Here is a 14999-nt window from a genome sequence, read left to right as displayed (position 1 = left end):
GAGCCACCATGTGGTTGCTGGGAATTGAACTCAGGACCTGGAACAGCAGCCAGGACTCTTAACCACTGAGCCATCTCTCCAGCCCCTCCTCCTGTTCTTTAACTTGCAAATTTTTTTGTTTTTTGTTTGTTTGTTTTGGTTCTTTTTTCGGAGCTGGGGACCGAACCCAGGGCCTTGCGCTTCCTAGGTAAGCGCTCTACCACTGAACTAAATCCCCAGCCTCTGTTTGTTTGTTTTTTAAAGATTTATTTAATATATGTAGTTGTCTTCAGACACACCAGAAGAGGGCATCAGATCTCATTACAGATGGTTTCGAGCTACCACGTGGTTGCTAGGATTTGAACTCAGGACCTCTGGAAAAGCAGTCAGTGCTCTTAACCACTGAGCCATCTCTTGCAATTTTTAAAAACAAACCTTTGATCACAGATAGTGCCCCCAACTGAAGCCATCTGTGTTTAGAAAACATGCCCTGTTGTTTATGACCCTAGCACTTGCATGTGAACAAAAACCAGACCTAGTGGCATACACCTGCAGGTGGAGGTGGAGGCAGGAGGATCAGGAGTTCAAGGCCATCCTCAGCTGTATAGCAAATTCAAACCCAGCCTGAACTATATGAGACCCTTTCTCAAAATAAAAATGTTTAAAGTATGTTTTCAGGTTTCATGTTAATCCAGTGGGTTCAAAACACCGAGGTTTCTTTACATAAATGGTGTGTGTGTGTGTGTGTGTGTGTGTGTGTGTGTGTGTGTGTGTAAGTAAATGGGGGTCTTTTTATATAGGATGGACAGATATAGCATTACTATAAATAAGAGTAAATAAGTAGGGTAACTTTCTTGTTTTGCTTTTAGTGAATTTTTGTTTTTGTGGATTTTTGAAACAAGATCTCAGTGGCCCAGGCTGGTTTTGATGTGATGTGCTGGGATTACAGATGTGAGCAACTGTACCTGGATTTTTAAAAGAACAACAACACAATTTTCTTCCTTCCCTCCTTCCTTTCTTCTTTCTTTCTTTCCCTGTGTATGTCGGGCAAACGATACACCATTCGGCTACATACTCCTGCAGAAGAGTAACAATATTGTAACATCCTGAGGAAAGCCAGGTATAGTGAAGCCTAGATGTAATCCCAGATACATAGGAGGCAGGGGAGACTGGGAGTTCTAACAGAGCTTAGACCTATAATAGGTGGATTTTGTCTCAAAAAAAATTAAAAGCAGTAGAGAGATGGCTCAGTGCCTGCTCTTGAAGAGGACCTGGATTCTGTGCCACCATGTGGTAACTCAGAACCCCCAGTAACTCCAGTTCTATTGATTCATACACATAAAAATAAAACAAATCAAAAAAAGAAAAAAGAAAAAAGGCTCGAGAAGCATCTTAGCCTCAGTTTTGCAGTGTGCCAGAGCAAGTGTGTGCTTGCGGTAAACTACATCCCTGGCCCTTTCCCTGGGCACTGTTGGCCTTGGCACTTCGCACTGCTCTCTGCACGTCTCTGAGCAGGTTGGACGGCTGCGGTCTTTTCCTAAACCGGAAGTGGTCTGTGTGCACTGGTGCCTCTCTGCGCACGTTGTCTTGTGATGGTTTCCTCAGCACACGTGTTATCATCAGCATCGCTGTAGCTCTCTTTACTCTCGGATTCCATGCTGAGTGCCCCTCAGACATTATCCACCTCAGTAGGAGGTGGGTACTGTATTATCCTCCTTTTACAGAGAAACTTGGACAAGTTAAGGACAGGACACCTGTCAACGAAGGGAGACAGTCTAGACTTGTGAAATTCTTTTTGTCAATTGCCCTACCATTCTTTCTAACTCCTACATTCCTTCCCAGCAATGCCTCACTCTGGATTTTATAGCCCAGGCTAACCTAGACTTTTATGTAGCCCAGGTTGGCCTGGAACTCACTATGAAGTCCGATTCTCCTGCCTCAGCTTCCTGAGTGCAGAGTAATGGTATGAACTACCATACCCACCGACATCTCTTATCTTTTTTTTTTTTTTTTTTGGTTCTTTTTTTCGGAGCTGGGGACCGAACACAGGGCCTTGAGCTTCCTAGGTAAGCGCTCTACCACTGAGCTAAATCCCCAGCCCATCTCTTATCTTTTTAATGCATTTCCCTTTAAAGTGTTTTTTCTTACATATATATATATATATATATATATATATATATATATATATATATATATATATGTTTTTCTTATGTGTACATCTGTGCATCATGTGCATCCTGGGACTGGAATTGTGGACATCTGTGAACCACCACGTAAGTGCTAGGAATTGAACCCCAGGTCTGTGCAAGAGCAACAAGTGCCTTAACCATTGAGCCATCTCTCCAGCCCAGCATTTCCTTTTAGAAACTCACTTTCTGTATTTTAATGCATCAAACAAGCATGTGATATATATATATATATTTTTTTTTTTATTTTTTTATTTTTTGGAGAAAAAGAATCTCACTTTTAGCCTCCACAGCAAACATCCTTAACATCCTTTCTCTTCTTTTCCCTCCTCCTCCGAGGAAGACATTGATCTGACCCAGCCAGCTCTGTGGAATGACCCCAGCCAGTTCTGAGGCTGAAAAGGGTTTAATCTTTTCCAGTCTGCTTTTTTACCACTTTAAGTACATGCAAAATAATGAGGTCAGTTCTGGGTCTCGGAACAAGCAAGGCTCCTGTAAACACCTTTCTGCTGGTCTGGACGACCAAGACAAAAGGACTGCTACACATGCCTCAGCTGAGCTGGCTCTGGGCTTTGAGTTAACTCGAATGTAAATGTTCTTAACTTGGACCTATTTCCTGAGTCCTAGCCCAAAGTCAGGTTCACACCTAGAGTTTACTTTGTCCTGACCAGATTGTCAGATTCCTGCCAAGTTTCTAGAAGCAGCCCTGAAAGCTCTCCACACTGGCCTCTTCAGGACTTGAGGTCTTACAAGGCGGTGCACACTTGGGATCTCATGGTGGCATTGCAGCCCTGGTGTTCTTCTTTAATTAATGTAATTTTTTTTTCCTGGATGCACGTCTCACTCTGCCATCATTGGCTGTCCTAGAACTCATTATATATCCTGAGCTAACCTCAAACCAGCCATGATCCTCCCCAGTCTACAGAGGGCTGAGATTACCATGCCCTGTTGCCCTAGTAGAGTTCTAAATACAAGGTGGTTGATCCTCACGCCCTACCCCCACCCTCGTGGAAAGGAGGAAGCAGTTTGGGTTGCAGTACCTACCCTGCTTCTGTGGGAAGCCAGCCAGCTCCCTGGCATTTCCACTTGAGTTCTCCCTCTGACCTCCCTACCCATGACAGGGCCTTGCTCTGTAACCCCAGGCTATCTTGGAACTCTGGCTCCAAAACATAATCCTCCTGCTTCCCACTCCTAAGAGGCTGGGTTTAGAAGTATAGGCTACTGCCCCTGGCCATCACTGTGGCTTTAAAACAACCAAAGGAAACAAAGTCTGGGCAAACAAGATGGCTCACGGGTAGAGGCTCTTGCTACCAAGCCTGCCGTTCTGAGTTCAATCCCTAGTACCCTCATGGAAGAAGGAGAAAACTGACTGCTCTGTTATCCTCCAGTTCCCACATTTGCACCATGCTTGTGCATATACAACATACATACACACACACAAATAAACATAAAATCTTAGCCTGACATGGTGACCCACACCTATAATGCCAGCCCTTGGGAGCCAGAGGTTGTTGCAAGTTAGAGGCAGCCAGGGCTCTCACATCCCAACGGAGGGAAGGACCAGGACACAGTGCATGTGCCTGGAGGCTAACAGTTCCCTGAGCCTGGAGAAGTACACGGGATGAGCCTTCCCTGAAGAGGTGGCAGAAGTCACCTGACTGGGGCTTGGTGCGCCTAGGTGAGAGGCATGGGATGTGTGGCCCCTCTCTTACGTCAGCTAAAACGTGAGACTGGAGAGAAAATTGGGCACACAAGGGGGAGATGGGATAAGGAAGCGGGGCCACAGGCTGAGAGCATTGGTTGTTGGAACAGAGGCTGTGGGGCAAAGGAGAGGGTCAGAACTCTGCTTGGGAAGTTATGTCTGGCAGTTGGAGGGCAGGAGGCCATAGCTGAGGCTCTTGTGGCATCAGATGTGCAGTTATGAGGGCAGAAAAAAAATACAAAGAATAGCCTGGAAGTGCGTAAGAGACACTGAGGGAAAGAGCTCAAAATGGGAAAATGTCGGGGTCCTCGGAACAAGGGACCATGGTGAAAACACGTAGCTCCATGTTCTAGTGTTCCCGTCCCCTCCGAACAGTCAGGGTTATTTTTATTAACAACCCCGTACTGTCCAGTCCTGCCTGTGTCTTATCTGTGTCTGTGCCTGGGACAGAGGGCCGAGTGTCCTGAGAGCATCGTTCTCTGAGCCACACACGGAAGCCACAGCCCTCGCTAACTCACATCTGTGCTCCTGAGCCTTTCACAGCCACTGTGAATCCATCATGAAGGAGGCATATTCCGCACATTAGTAAGCTTGCTTTTTTTTTTTTTTTTTTTTTTAATGATTTCTTGTCGGGAGGGGAGGAGCCGTGTTTTGCCTGCAAACCGAACGGTATGGGCCAAGGTCTCTCGTTCTGAGGGAAATAGACGACCAGAACTCTCGGATCTCTTAAGTGGGAAGCAGTCAGTGACCCATCTCTGATCCAAGGCCAACATAACAGACCAATCTTATCAAGTTAAGGGGAAAAAACCACCTCTGCTCTGAGGTGACTCTAGGGAAAATGTTTAACTTTCTGTTCGCTGGGTGGATAAAAATATTTGGAACAAAATGGAAAGAAAATCAGACACGTTACTTTTTTCTCTGGCTGCCAGTCAGTCAGTCTTTCTGTAGACAGATTCCGGGTGCCTTGCTCGCTGGAGCTGTGTGATTAGCACAAAACAATCATTCCAGTGAATTTGGCCTGTCGTTCGGGCCTGGTGCCCACCTTCTGCGTAGTGGGAACCGGCCTGGAAGGGGGTTGGCTGACTGCGCACATTCTGTAGTCTTCGGCAAGGACTAGAGTTTCCACCGGGTTAGCGACACAGGCAAGGGATTGGAATCTGCAGCCAGGATATGATGTTGAGAATCTTGGCAGTCCTCTGCGGCCTGCCCACAAAGTCTCCTTACGGTTCTCTATAAGGAGCCTGCATTGCTGGTGGGGGGTTTTGTTTGTTTGTTTTGGTTTTGTTTTAAAGAAGATATGTAATCACAGTAAACCATTTGGCTTAATAGTGCACAGTCATGGGGTTGGGGATTTAGCTCAGTGGTGAGCGCTTGCCTAGGAAGCTCAAGGCCCTGGGTTCGGTCCCCAGCTCCGAAAAAAAGAACCAAAAAAAAAAAAAAAAAAAAAAAAGTGCACAGTCACGACATGGTCATAAAACTTGAAACATTGATTTCTTTTAAATATGTATTTTCCTTATACTTGGTACTTGGTTATGTAAGATTATTTTCATGCAAGTCTGAAATGTACGCGTGTACTTCCCTGCCCTCCCGTTAGTCCCCCGAAACAGTTTCTCTTTCACTTTCCAGTTTAATTACTCATATTGTTTATGTGTGTGCCGGAGGGCAGGAGAGGGTGTGGGATCCCCGGGGCTGGAATTGCAGGCGTTTGTGAGCAGCCCAGTGTGGTCCTGGCACAGGGTCCTGAGGACAGAGCAGAAAGCCCTTTAACTGCTCTACCATCTCTGCAGCTCTTACTCTGCCATCAGCGAGAAGAAAGAGCTCCTGACTTTGTTTGCCTTTCTCTAGAAAGGATGTGAATGGGTGGGTTGGAGGCCGGGGCTCTCTCCACCACCTTGCCCGCATTTAGAGCGATCAGCTTTCTCTCGCAGGTCATGTGGTAGTGTTTAGTCATCTGAGGTTTCAACAAGTGACCAAGAAATTACTTAGCCCCGCCCCCCACTGCTCCAAACAGTAGCCCCCGCCCCCACCGCCCAGAACAGTAGCTTCATAGTTGTTTTCTTCGCTGGATAGTGACCTTAGGTTAAGGCTGTGATGCCACATCACCTTGCTGTGCTAACAGCATTTGAGTAAGAAGTGGGCTAAGACCTCTCACGGTACTTGTGCTCAGAGGCGGCAGGATTTTAACGGCCTAATCTCTTCCCTAGGTTTGTCTGCTTTGCAAGTCTTTCTGTTGCTATTGTTATGATTGGGGTTGTTCATTCCGTTCTGGTCTTGGTGTGGTTTGTGTCAGAGACTGAATGTTCCCATTCCAGGCTAGCCTCAACTTGCTACCTACTCATGCTGGCCTTGATCTCCTAATCCCTATTTGTCAGATAGCAAGTTTTCCCACCACGCCCAAGTTGTTTGGTTTTGCGGTTTGGGTTAGCTACTTAGCAGTGGTGCCTGGTAAACAAACTAGGGTAAATGTGGAAGTTTCGGACTCTCTCTAGTTTCTAATCTTTGCATTGCTTACACCCGAGATGCGAAACAAACCAAGTCAAGAGGAAATCCTTTCGAGGTCTGACAGATTTCAGAACTTTCATGTGCAGACAGACTAGCAACAAACAGCCATCCGCCCACATATCTTCTTCTAGATGCACAAGGTCCTCCGAGAAGTGGGTGTCACTCAGAATCTTTCAGCAAAGAGTAGAAGGGTTCCTTCTCCAGTGGCCTGTTGCAGAAGGGTCCAAATAGGTCGGTCATGGAGCAGGAGTGAGATGATGTTGTCCTCACCTGGGGTCAGAACTAGCCTCTGCCTGCTTTCAGTTACATGACGCCTTCCATCTTTAATATCTGAGTTCAGTGCGGAGGATGCCCACACCTTCGGTGTTTGATTCAGAAATAGGGCAGGGAGGAAGGAAACGGATGGATTACCCTGGCTTCCCTTCCCCTCAGAAGTTCATGTTTATCATGATGTTTCTCTTGACTTACAGTAGAAAGACAATTTTATTAACAGTCACTTTTTAAAGTTCTCCATCGTGGGAGTCTTCCCGATCATCAGTAATTACTCTCGTGAGAGACTAACCTAATTATTCCAATACATCCACCAAGTCAAAAGTAGGACACTGAATCCATAGGAATGTTAATGGCTACATTTAATTGATTTCAACGTTTCATAAGAGAAAGCTTTTAGCGCGATACTGAATATTCTTTTATTTAACGAGAGGGGGGGAAAAAGTAAATTTTTCTTCCTTGTCAGTGAAAGAATGTCATCAGTAGATGGTTAGAAAACAGTTGTCCAAATTATTTCACATGACTCTGTTAGAATTATGTCATGTAACTTAGTTCTTCTACCAAAAGAAAGCAAGCTCGGACGGGTTCCCTGCTGACTACTGATTTCCTGACCCTTGTAGGAGAAGTTTATGTTCAGAAAGAAACTCACCTGTCTGTGGTGTGTTTACATAGCCACATATGGGCTCAGAGCTAAGAGCACCGCCTTCTCTCGAAGAGGATCCCAGTTGGGTTCCCGGTACCTACATGGTGGCTCACACTCACCTGTAACTCCAGTTCCAGGGGACCCAACCGCCAGTCTCGTGTGGCCTCTGAAGTCTATGTGTATGTGGTGAACATGAACTCAACCAGGCACACACATGCACATAATAAACAAATAGATCATAGCATGAATTATTGTACTGTGTTCTAGGTAACTCATTCCATCCAGTCACAGTGATGAGATAGGGGTTTTTTTGTTTTGTTTTGTTTTGTTTTGTTTTGTTTTGTTTTGTTTTGTTTTGTCTTTGCCGTGATTTTATGTTCCAGTCATCAGTAATATAAAGAACATTTTTTTTCTTTCTGACTGTCATCTCTTCTCTCCTGAGACCGTAGCCTTCTCTCTTTCTTTTTTTAATTTTTCTTTCGCACAGCTGGGTGTTACTTAGGTTCTCGGGCACGCTAAGCCCTCTACCCCCAACTTCTAGCCTTGGCCTGGAACTTTATCATCTTAAATAAAATGTCAGAATATTCAGGCACTCAGGCGGTAGCATGGTTTATGTTTTATGCCAGTGGGCCCCGTCTGGAAGCCATCTTGAGGATTTATCGTTCCTGCATTAATAGTATTTAATGTTTTCACCCATGATCCAGGTTGTTAGCCCAGGAGAGAAGCCAGTAGAGTGATGTCTGGCTTTATTTTCACTCATCTCTGCAAAATCCTTTCACCTGGATGATGGGGGTGCTAATGGGAGAGGAGGGATCTGGGGCTTGTGAGAGGCGTGGGTGGTAACAAAGAACCTAGTGTGTCCTCGGCTGTATAGTCTGTAGATAGGAAACACCAGGATGTCCAAGACGAGTGCAAGGGCCGTTCCAAGAGTCCACGATCACTGTTTCAGAGGCAGTGTAGACACGTAAGTCTCCACTTAAGGCAGAGGCCTCTGACGCACAGGGCGTACAAAAGACTACCATGCACCATTCAGAGGGGAGATGGGTTTATAAAGTAAAGCGCTCAGGGTTCACTCAAGTTTAAACTTAGAAAACCTCTCGGCCATGATGTGTTAGACACGTGTCTCCCCTCTGTTATCTGAATGTAGAATAAAATGGGGTGTCCAGACTCTACGAGCCCTCAACACAAGTGCTGTAGGATAACATGTAAGACCATTCTGCATGCTTGCAACATGCCAGGACCGCAGGGACAGTGTAGGCGACAGTGGGAGGGCAACTCGTGGCCATCTGAGCACGTTACAGTTGAAGATAAGATGCTGGGGACATTGATTCCAAACGTAAGTACTGTGGGGGAGCCTGGGCGGTGGTAACCAGGCTGCCGATGGCCCTACCCACAATACAGCCCAGTCCCAGGGAAAAGGCAAGTCAGCGGGACCTGTCTTCAGACGTACCCAGGCCTTTCTGTAGACCAGCCAGTTCACAACGTATACAAAGCGTCTTCAGCGAGGGGGGGGAAAGCTTTACACCCTCGGTCCTCTCAACACATGGAGGTGTTAGGAGCACTTGCTGCTCTTACCTGAGCTCCGCTCTCAGAACCCATGATGGGCAGCTCAAAGCCGTGTGTAATTCCAGGCGCAAGGGACTGATGCTCTCTTCTGGCCTCCCGTGGCAGTTTCTGAGACTTGCCTAACCATTCTGAGCCGACAATTTCTCTTTCCCCAGGGCACCTGGACGATGACGGATTACCACACGGGTTCTGCACTGTCACCTACTCCTCCACAGACAGATTTGAGGGCAACTTCGTGCATGGAGAAAAGAATGGACGTGGGAAATTCTTCTTCTTTGACGGCAGGTAGCCCGAGCTGTTCTGTTTCATTTGGGGGCGTGGGGACCCCCAACTGTTTCAAGGGGAAAAAGTGATATAAGAATAGAAGAATTCAGTTAAAAGTTTGTGTTTAGCTCATGCCAAAGGTGAGAGTAACCCCAACATGTGTGCACACGGCTTTGGTGACCAGAAATGACAATGGTGGCCGTGCGGAAGCCAGCCGGAGGTGTGCCGAGCCTGGGGTGTGTCTCCAGCGATGTTCTGCTGTGGCAGAATTAGCACTCCCCCATGTCCTGCACAAATTCATTTCATGGCCACCTAGTTCAAGGTCCATAACATAGCTTAACAGCACCACACAAGGTAGAAGGCAGGAACAGACACCGCAGTCTGACCTCCACGTGAACCATGACATGTGTATGCTGACACTGACACATATCCGTGTGCACAGGCACATACATCATATAGACACACATGCACTGGCACAGATTCAGTACGCACTGGTTCCCTGGTCCCCAGGGGGCTCTTTCAAGGTGTGGCATCAATGCTGCCAGAAGGAAACGCCCCTGCTTCGACTCCATGACTATTTAATCGTAGCTCTTTTCCTGGAAAATGTCCACTTTTCCTTTGTGTCGGGGCTATTTTTGTATTCATTCAACAATGTATGTTTTTGTAAATGGCTTATTTCCCCTCCCCACCTAAGGAGAGTCTCCTTGAGTGCACAGTCCCTATGGTATCTTCTATGTTTTATGACCCATTCTCTTAACTTGATAGTTTAAATAATGAAAGTAAAGTCCTTGCCGCATGGCTGTGGGAGCTGAAAACAAGTTAGAGTTTATCCAGATGGCCACACACACACACACACACACACACACACACGAAGTCCCATGCATGAGCATGTTCATACTTTGAATTTGGTGGTTAGATGAAGCTAGCCAACAATTGACCGATTCTTAGGGGAAACTGTCCATCAAATTGTTGTTATTTGAAGGCACACCTTCTATCTTTACAGACCCATTGTACCAGAGCATTAATGGGCATTTGAACCAGTGTGCCAAAATGTGTTCCTGTTAGCCACAGGAGACTGATCCCTGAGCAGGGAGTGCCTTCCCCCAATACATCTTGCTGGCCACCTCCGACCTCAAGTGCCCTATCTGGTCACCTTGTGCCATACACGTGCACTAATTTATATGTGTTTCAAGTGGCAAATCTGGAGGAGAGGTTAAAGCATGTCCCAGTGACCAGCAGTAAATCCACTCATGGCTTTTCTTTTCCATTTGATGTGCCTGGTCACTTCTCTAGACAGGGTTTCATGTGTAACCCAGGCTGGCCTCACACTCACTGCTTAGCCAAGGATTTCCTTGGCCTCCTGACCCTGCCGCCTCCACCTCCCAGGTGGCTAGATTGACTGGGGTATGCCACCATGCTCAACTTTTTCTCCCTTTGTAAAATTAACTAATTTTAAGTTCACATGTCATTTAATGTCTTTCATTGGGATATTTTTCATATGTCTTTTGTTTTTCCTGGCTGAGAATTTGAACCCAGGACCTGGCACATGCTATGCCAGACCTCTACCATAGAAATATAGCCTCAGCCTACCCCTATCCTTTCAAAGGAAAAACAGAAAAGAATCTAAGTTAAAGTAACAGAGACTTAGTTCAAGAAACTGAGACCTCTTAAGCTCTCTGATCCTGAGAGAAGGACATGTCAGCAAACAAGATCTTGAGATCTTGTCATTAGCCTAGAAATAGAAGAAAAAGAAAAACCAAAGAAACCCAGAGGCATCTACTTTTAAGCTACGGAGTGGTCATTTTAGGGAGTCTTGTGGTCTGTAGCCCAAGATAAAAAGGGAAGTAGGGTATCATATGTATGATTATTCTTTGATACTAGGGAACCCAGGGCCTCATGAATGCCAGGCAAATATTCTACCACAGAGCTTCATCCTCTGCTCTTTGAACGATGCCCAGCTGCCCTCAAACCTGCTGTCCCTCTGCCTCTTCCTCAAGAGTGCTGGGATCCCTCCCAGGGTGAGCTACAGAGCCCAGAGTGCTGGGATCCCTCCCAGGGTGAGCTACAGAACCCAGAATGTAAATATTTATTTTCGGTGTTTTTCCTGGACATGCCATCTGGGTTTCAGAGTACTTGCTACTGCATGCCTTTATTTTTCTGTACCCTCGTCTCGTGTGTGTGTGTGTGTGTGTGTGTGTGTGTGTGTGTGTGTGTGTGTAGGGGGTGGGGATGTGATGTACCTGTGTGGAGAATAAAAAGAAAAAATCTCCATTGTTGTTCAGTGGCATGAACCTTGATTTTATGAGTTTTTTTTTAAATTACATAGATTTATTTATTGGGAGGGGCTAGACATGTAACAGTGTTTGTGGAGGTCACAGCACAACTTACAGGAGCTGGTTCTCTCCTCCTACCTGTGGGTCGTCCCACAGATGGAGCTCAGGACATCAGGCTTCACCGAGCTCCTATACCTGCTGAGTGTGTCCAATGTTTGTTTTTAGAGAGGGCCCCTCATTGGCGTGAAACTCTCCAAGCAGGCTAGGCTGAGATCACAGGTCCACACCAGCACACCTGTCTTTTTTTTTTTTTTTTTTTATTGGATTCTGAGGGACTAGACCACATCCTCACCTTTGCAAGGCAAATGGCCTACCAGCTGAGCTATGGCCGTCAGCCTCCAAATGCATTCTCTGATGTTGATTTCCTGTCCTAGTGTGTTCTGCTGAGAGGGATCCATGTGGACTGAGGGGAAATGAGAACACCTAAGGTTTCCCAGGTTGTCACAAAGTGCTTGGTCACATTTCAGAGAAGCTGTCACCCATTCCAGCCTCTCAGCGAAGCAAAATCCTTTCTATGTCCCTGACAGTCTTCCAGCATCTGTGCAACCAAGCTCAGCAAATAAGTACATTTAGATTTACAGTCCCATTTCATTTACAAAGAAACTAAGGCTCAGACAGGCTAGATACCTTTCCCAGAGTCCCCTAGTTAGTAAGAGTGACAGTAAGGTGAATTCACTGCTACACTTTCTTTCCTATTTTTCTTTTCTTTTCTTTTTTTTTTTTTTTTTTGAGACAAGTTCTCATGTAGCCCAGGCTGGCCTTGACCTTACTATACAGCTGAGGATAACCTTAAACCCCTGATACTACTACCTTTACCTCCCAAGTGCTGAGATTACAGGTGTGAAACACTGGCTAAATTCACTTTTAGAGGTAACTTTTTTCTTCTTTCTTTTTTCTTTTCTTTCTTTCTTTCTTTCTTTTTTTTTTAACTACATCTGCTGCTCCATTCTGACCAGTAGTGAGGAAATAGTGACTGGTCTGCGTCCTTTTTTCTGAGCCTACTTCATTTTCTTAACTGTTCTTGGTTGGTTGATTAGTTGGTCGGGTTTGTTTTTAGGGTTTTTTATTTTATTTTATTTTTATCTATTAATTTATTTATTTATTGTAGCTCTGGGTGTCCTGGAACTCACTGCGTAAACCAGGCTGGTTTTAGAGATCCACCCGCCTTTGCCACCCTAGTGTTAGAATTAAAGAGGTGTGCAACCACACCTAGCGCTTCTTAGCTAGAATTGTAATACTTTGCAAGGAGCCCTAGGCTGTTCTTAGCTCCTCTCTGTGGTGCATTAGCACTTGCTAGGAGCGGGGCAGAGGCAGAGCACGTCTGGCTAGTGCCTGGGGCCAGGGGTGAATGATGATGGTGACTAACCTGTCAGATGTTGTTGCTGTAGTCTTAGTTCATTACGATGGCTTAGAGACCTCCTATGTTAGGGAAAAAAGCAAAGTGTCGCATGTCATAATGTCGATACATGCACATAACAGTCAACTACTCCAAAAAGTATAACATCCCCAACCCCCATCAGCAAGCAAGCAATTCAGCACCAGACACCCATGGGTGTGTCACACATTACAATTCAGTTCTGACAATGTCTGTCTACCTTGGGTAGTCTTCCACCTCTCATAGTCTGGAGAGCTGAAAGCTTTGAGATTAAAATGCTGTTAGATTGGTATCTGGCAAGGACCCGCTTGCTTCCTTGCTTCCCGATGGATGCTTGCTTAACCTGTCCCTTCATCCTCCGGTAGTGGAGAAGGAAGCCAGAGAAAGCAAGCTTCCTGGTTGCTTTGTATAAGGGCAGTAAGCCCACTAGGGAGCACTCTAACTTTAGGACCTGATACCCACTCTCACAATCTCTTCTCCTGGGAAAACCCCACTGGGGAATAAGGCTTCAATGCACAGGTCCTACAGGGACCTAAACATTCAGTCCATGCGACTCGTTTTCAAGGGTTTTATTTCAAGAAAGAACTAGATCTTGCTAATTGCCGTTACTTAGAGCCTTCGCTGTCATCAGCTCTCTAGACTCGCATCCTCTGTTAAAAAACAAAAGCAAAAGCAATTTTGAAGGTGTCCGGCGCGTAGAAGGCACTTCTTTCCACTTGCCCCTCCCACCTCGGAGGTTAAAGGCGATAGCCGGAAGTAGCTTTAGCAGATGGCTTAGGGCTCCTCCCCTTTCCTGGCTGGCAGTGTTAGGTAATAGTACAACCACAGGGAATCATTCCCAGAGCAATGTTCTCAAACTAAGAGCCGCACGTTTTTTAGAGATGGGACTTGTACGCAGAATTCGGGTTCATTTTTAAGTTTCTTTCTCAGCTCTCCCAGTGCCGAGGACATCCTAGCAGGTGTGTCTGGGCTTGGATACTGGGACTCCGTGTTATTGTCTATGAAGTTCAGACTTGAGACCCATGAAGTAACAGTTTCCCACCAAAAAGTCAATCTTAAGTTTTAAGCAAGTTTGAGATTTCAAATTGGCTATATTCATAGCTACCCCAGGCCATATACGACCCAAAAGTTACAGGCTGCACGTACCCGTTAGCGAAAAGGAGTGATGGTCAGGCCCCTGAAGTAGAAAGGACAGAAATTCCTCAGGCCGTAAACCATGAAGAAAAGTCAAATTTTCTAAATTATCTTTGTGTATTCAGATACTATATAGGTGACTTTCAAATGAAAATACAGTAATATTTTTTTTTCTTTTTTCGGAGCTGGGGACCGAACTCAGGGCCTTGCGCATGCTAGGCAAGTGCTCTACCACTGAGCTAAATCCCCAACCCCGAAAATACAGTAATATTTTAATAAAATGCAAGTGCACCCGTTGGGGTGAGAAACTGCTAAATTTCTTCATTATTTTATGTTTCCTAATTTCATTATTTCTGCAAACCTAGCACCTCATAAAATGAGCTTTGATAATCACACCACCAAAAAAACACCATTAAATTGATGTTTTCCCTAAGATGTCCAGTGTTTGCCGATACCAGAGAAATCAATCAATCCAAAGACAGTTTTTGTTATGTCTTAATATCCCGAGCAGTCTGGAAAAATGTTAAAAGGAAACACAGGTTAAAAACATTAAAACTAGAGCCAGAGAGATGGCTTCATGGGTAAGAGCACGTTGCTGCTCCTTCAGAAGATTCAGGTTCAGTTCCCAGCACCCACATCAGATGCGCACACACACACACACACACACACACACACACACACACACACACACACACACACACACACACACACGGGGTGGGAGGGGGAGGGATAAAATCAAACCAGCTTCAGCTGTTAGCTGTGGCCTCTGCCTACAGTTTCAGCACCTGGGAAGGGAAGGCAGAAGGATCAGGAGTTCATCCTTGGGGGCTGGAGAGATGGCTCAGTGGTTAAGAGCACTGGCTGCTCTTCCAGAGGTCCTGAGTTCAATTCCCAGCAACCACATGGTGGCTCACAACCATCTGTAAAGAGATCTGATGCCCTCTTCTGGTGTGTCTGAAGACAGCCACGGTGTACTCATATATAATAAATGAATAAATCTAAGAGTTCATCCTCAGCTACATAGTGAGTTCAGGACCAGCCTGAA

The 14999-nt window shown here is 45.7% G+C and overlaps 1 protein-coding gene and 1 long non-coding RNA gene across 3 annotated transcripts in view; one reads left to right on the top strand and one right to left on the bottom strand.

The window, feature by feature from the left end:
• The window catches only part of Setd7 (SET domain containing 7, histone lysine methyltransferase), a 42783-nt gene that overhangs the window by 2056 nt on the left and 25728 nt on the right, over nucleotides 1-14999 (top strand). Inside the window, exon 2 of the mRNA NM_001109558.1 lies at nucleotides 9004-9133. Coding sequence (NP_001103028.1) covers nucleotides 9004-9133 — 130 coding nt within the window. The remainder of the gene's footprint in view (nucleotides 1-9003; nucleotides 9134-14999) is intronic.
• Nucleotides 7523-13559, bottom strand: LOC147996245 (uncharacterized). Of its 2 annotated transcripts, none has more exons than XR_015674542.1 (3): nucleotides 13283-13559; nucleotides 12812-12864; nucleotides 7523-9179 (listed from the first exon to the last, which is right to left on the bottom strand). It is a non-coding gene; the product is annotated as an uncharacterized LOC147996245 (long non-coding RNA). The 2 variants fall into 2 exon arrangements; XR_015674537.1 differs by lacking the exon at nucleotides 13283-13559 and adding an exon at nucleotides 13041-13186.

The sequence above is a fragment of the Rattus norvegicus genome, chromosome 2 (genome assembly GCF_021556685.1).
Source record: "Rattus norvegicus strain SHRSP/BbbUtx chromosome 2, alternate assembly SHRSP_T2T, whole genome shotgun sequence".
NCBI lineage: Eukaryota > Metazoa > Chordata > Mammalia > Rodentia > Muridae > Rattus > Rattus norvegicus.
The sequence above is the reverse complement of the archived record's forward strand: the minus strand, read 5'-3'. Positions and strand labels throughout refer to the sequence as shown.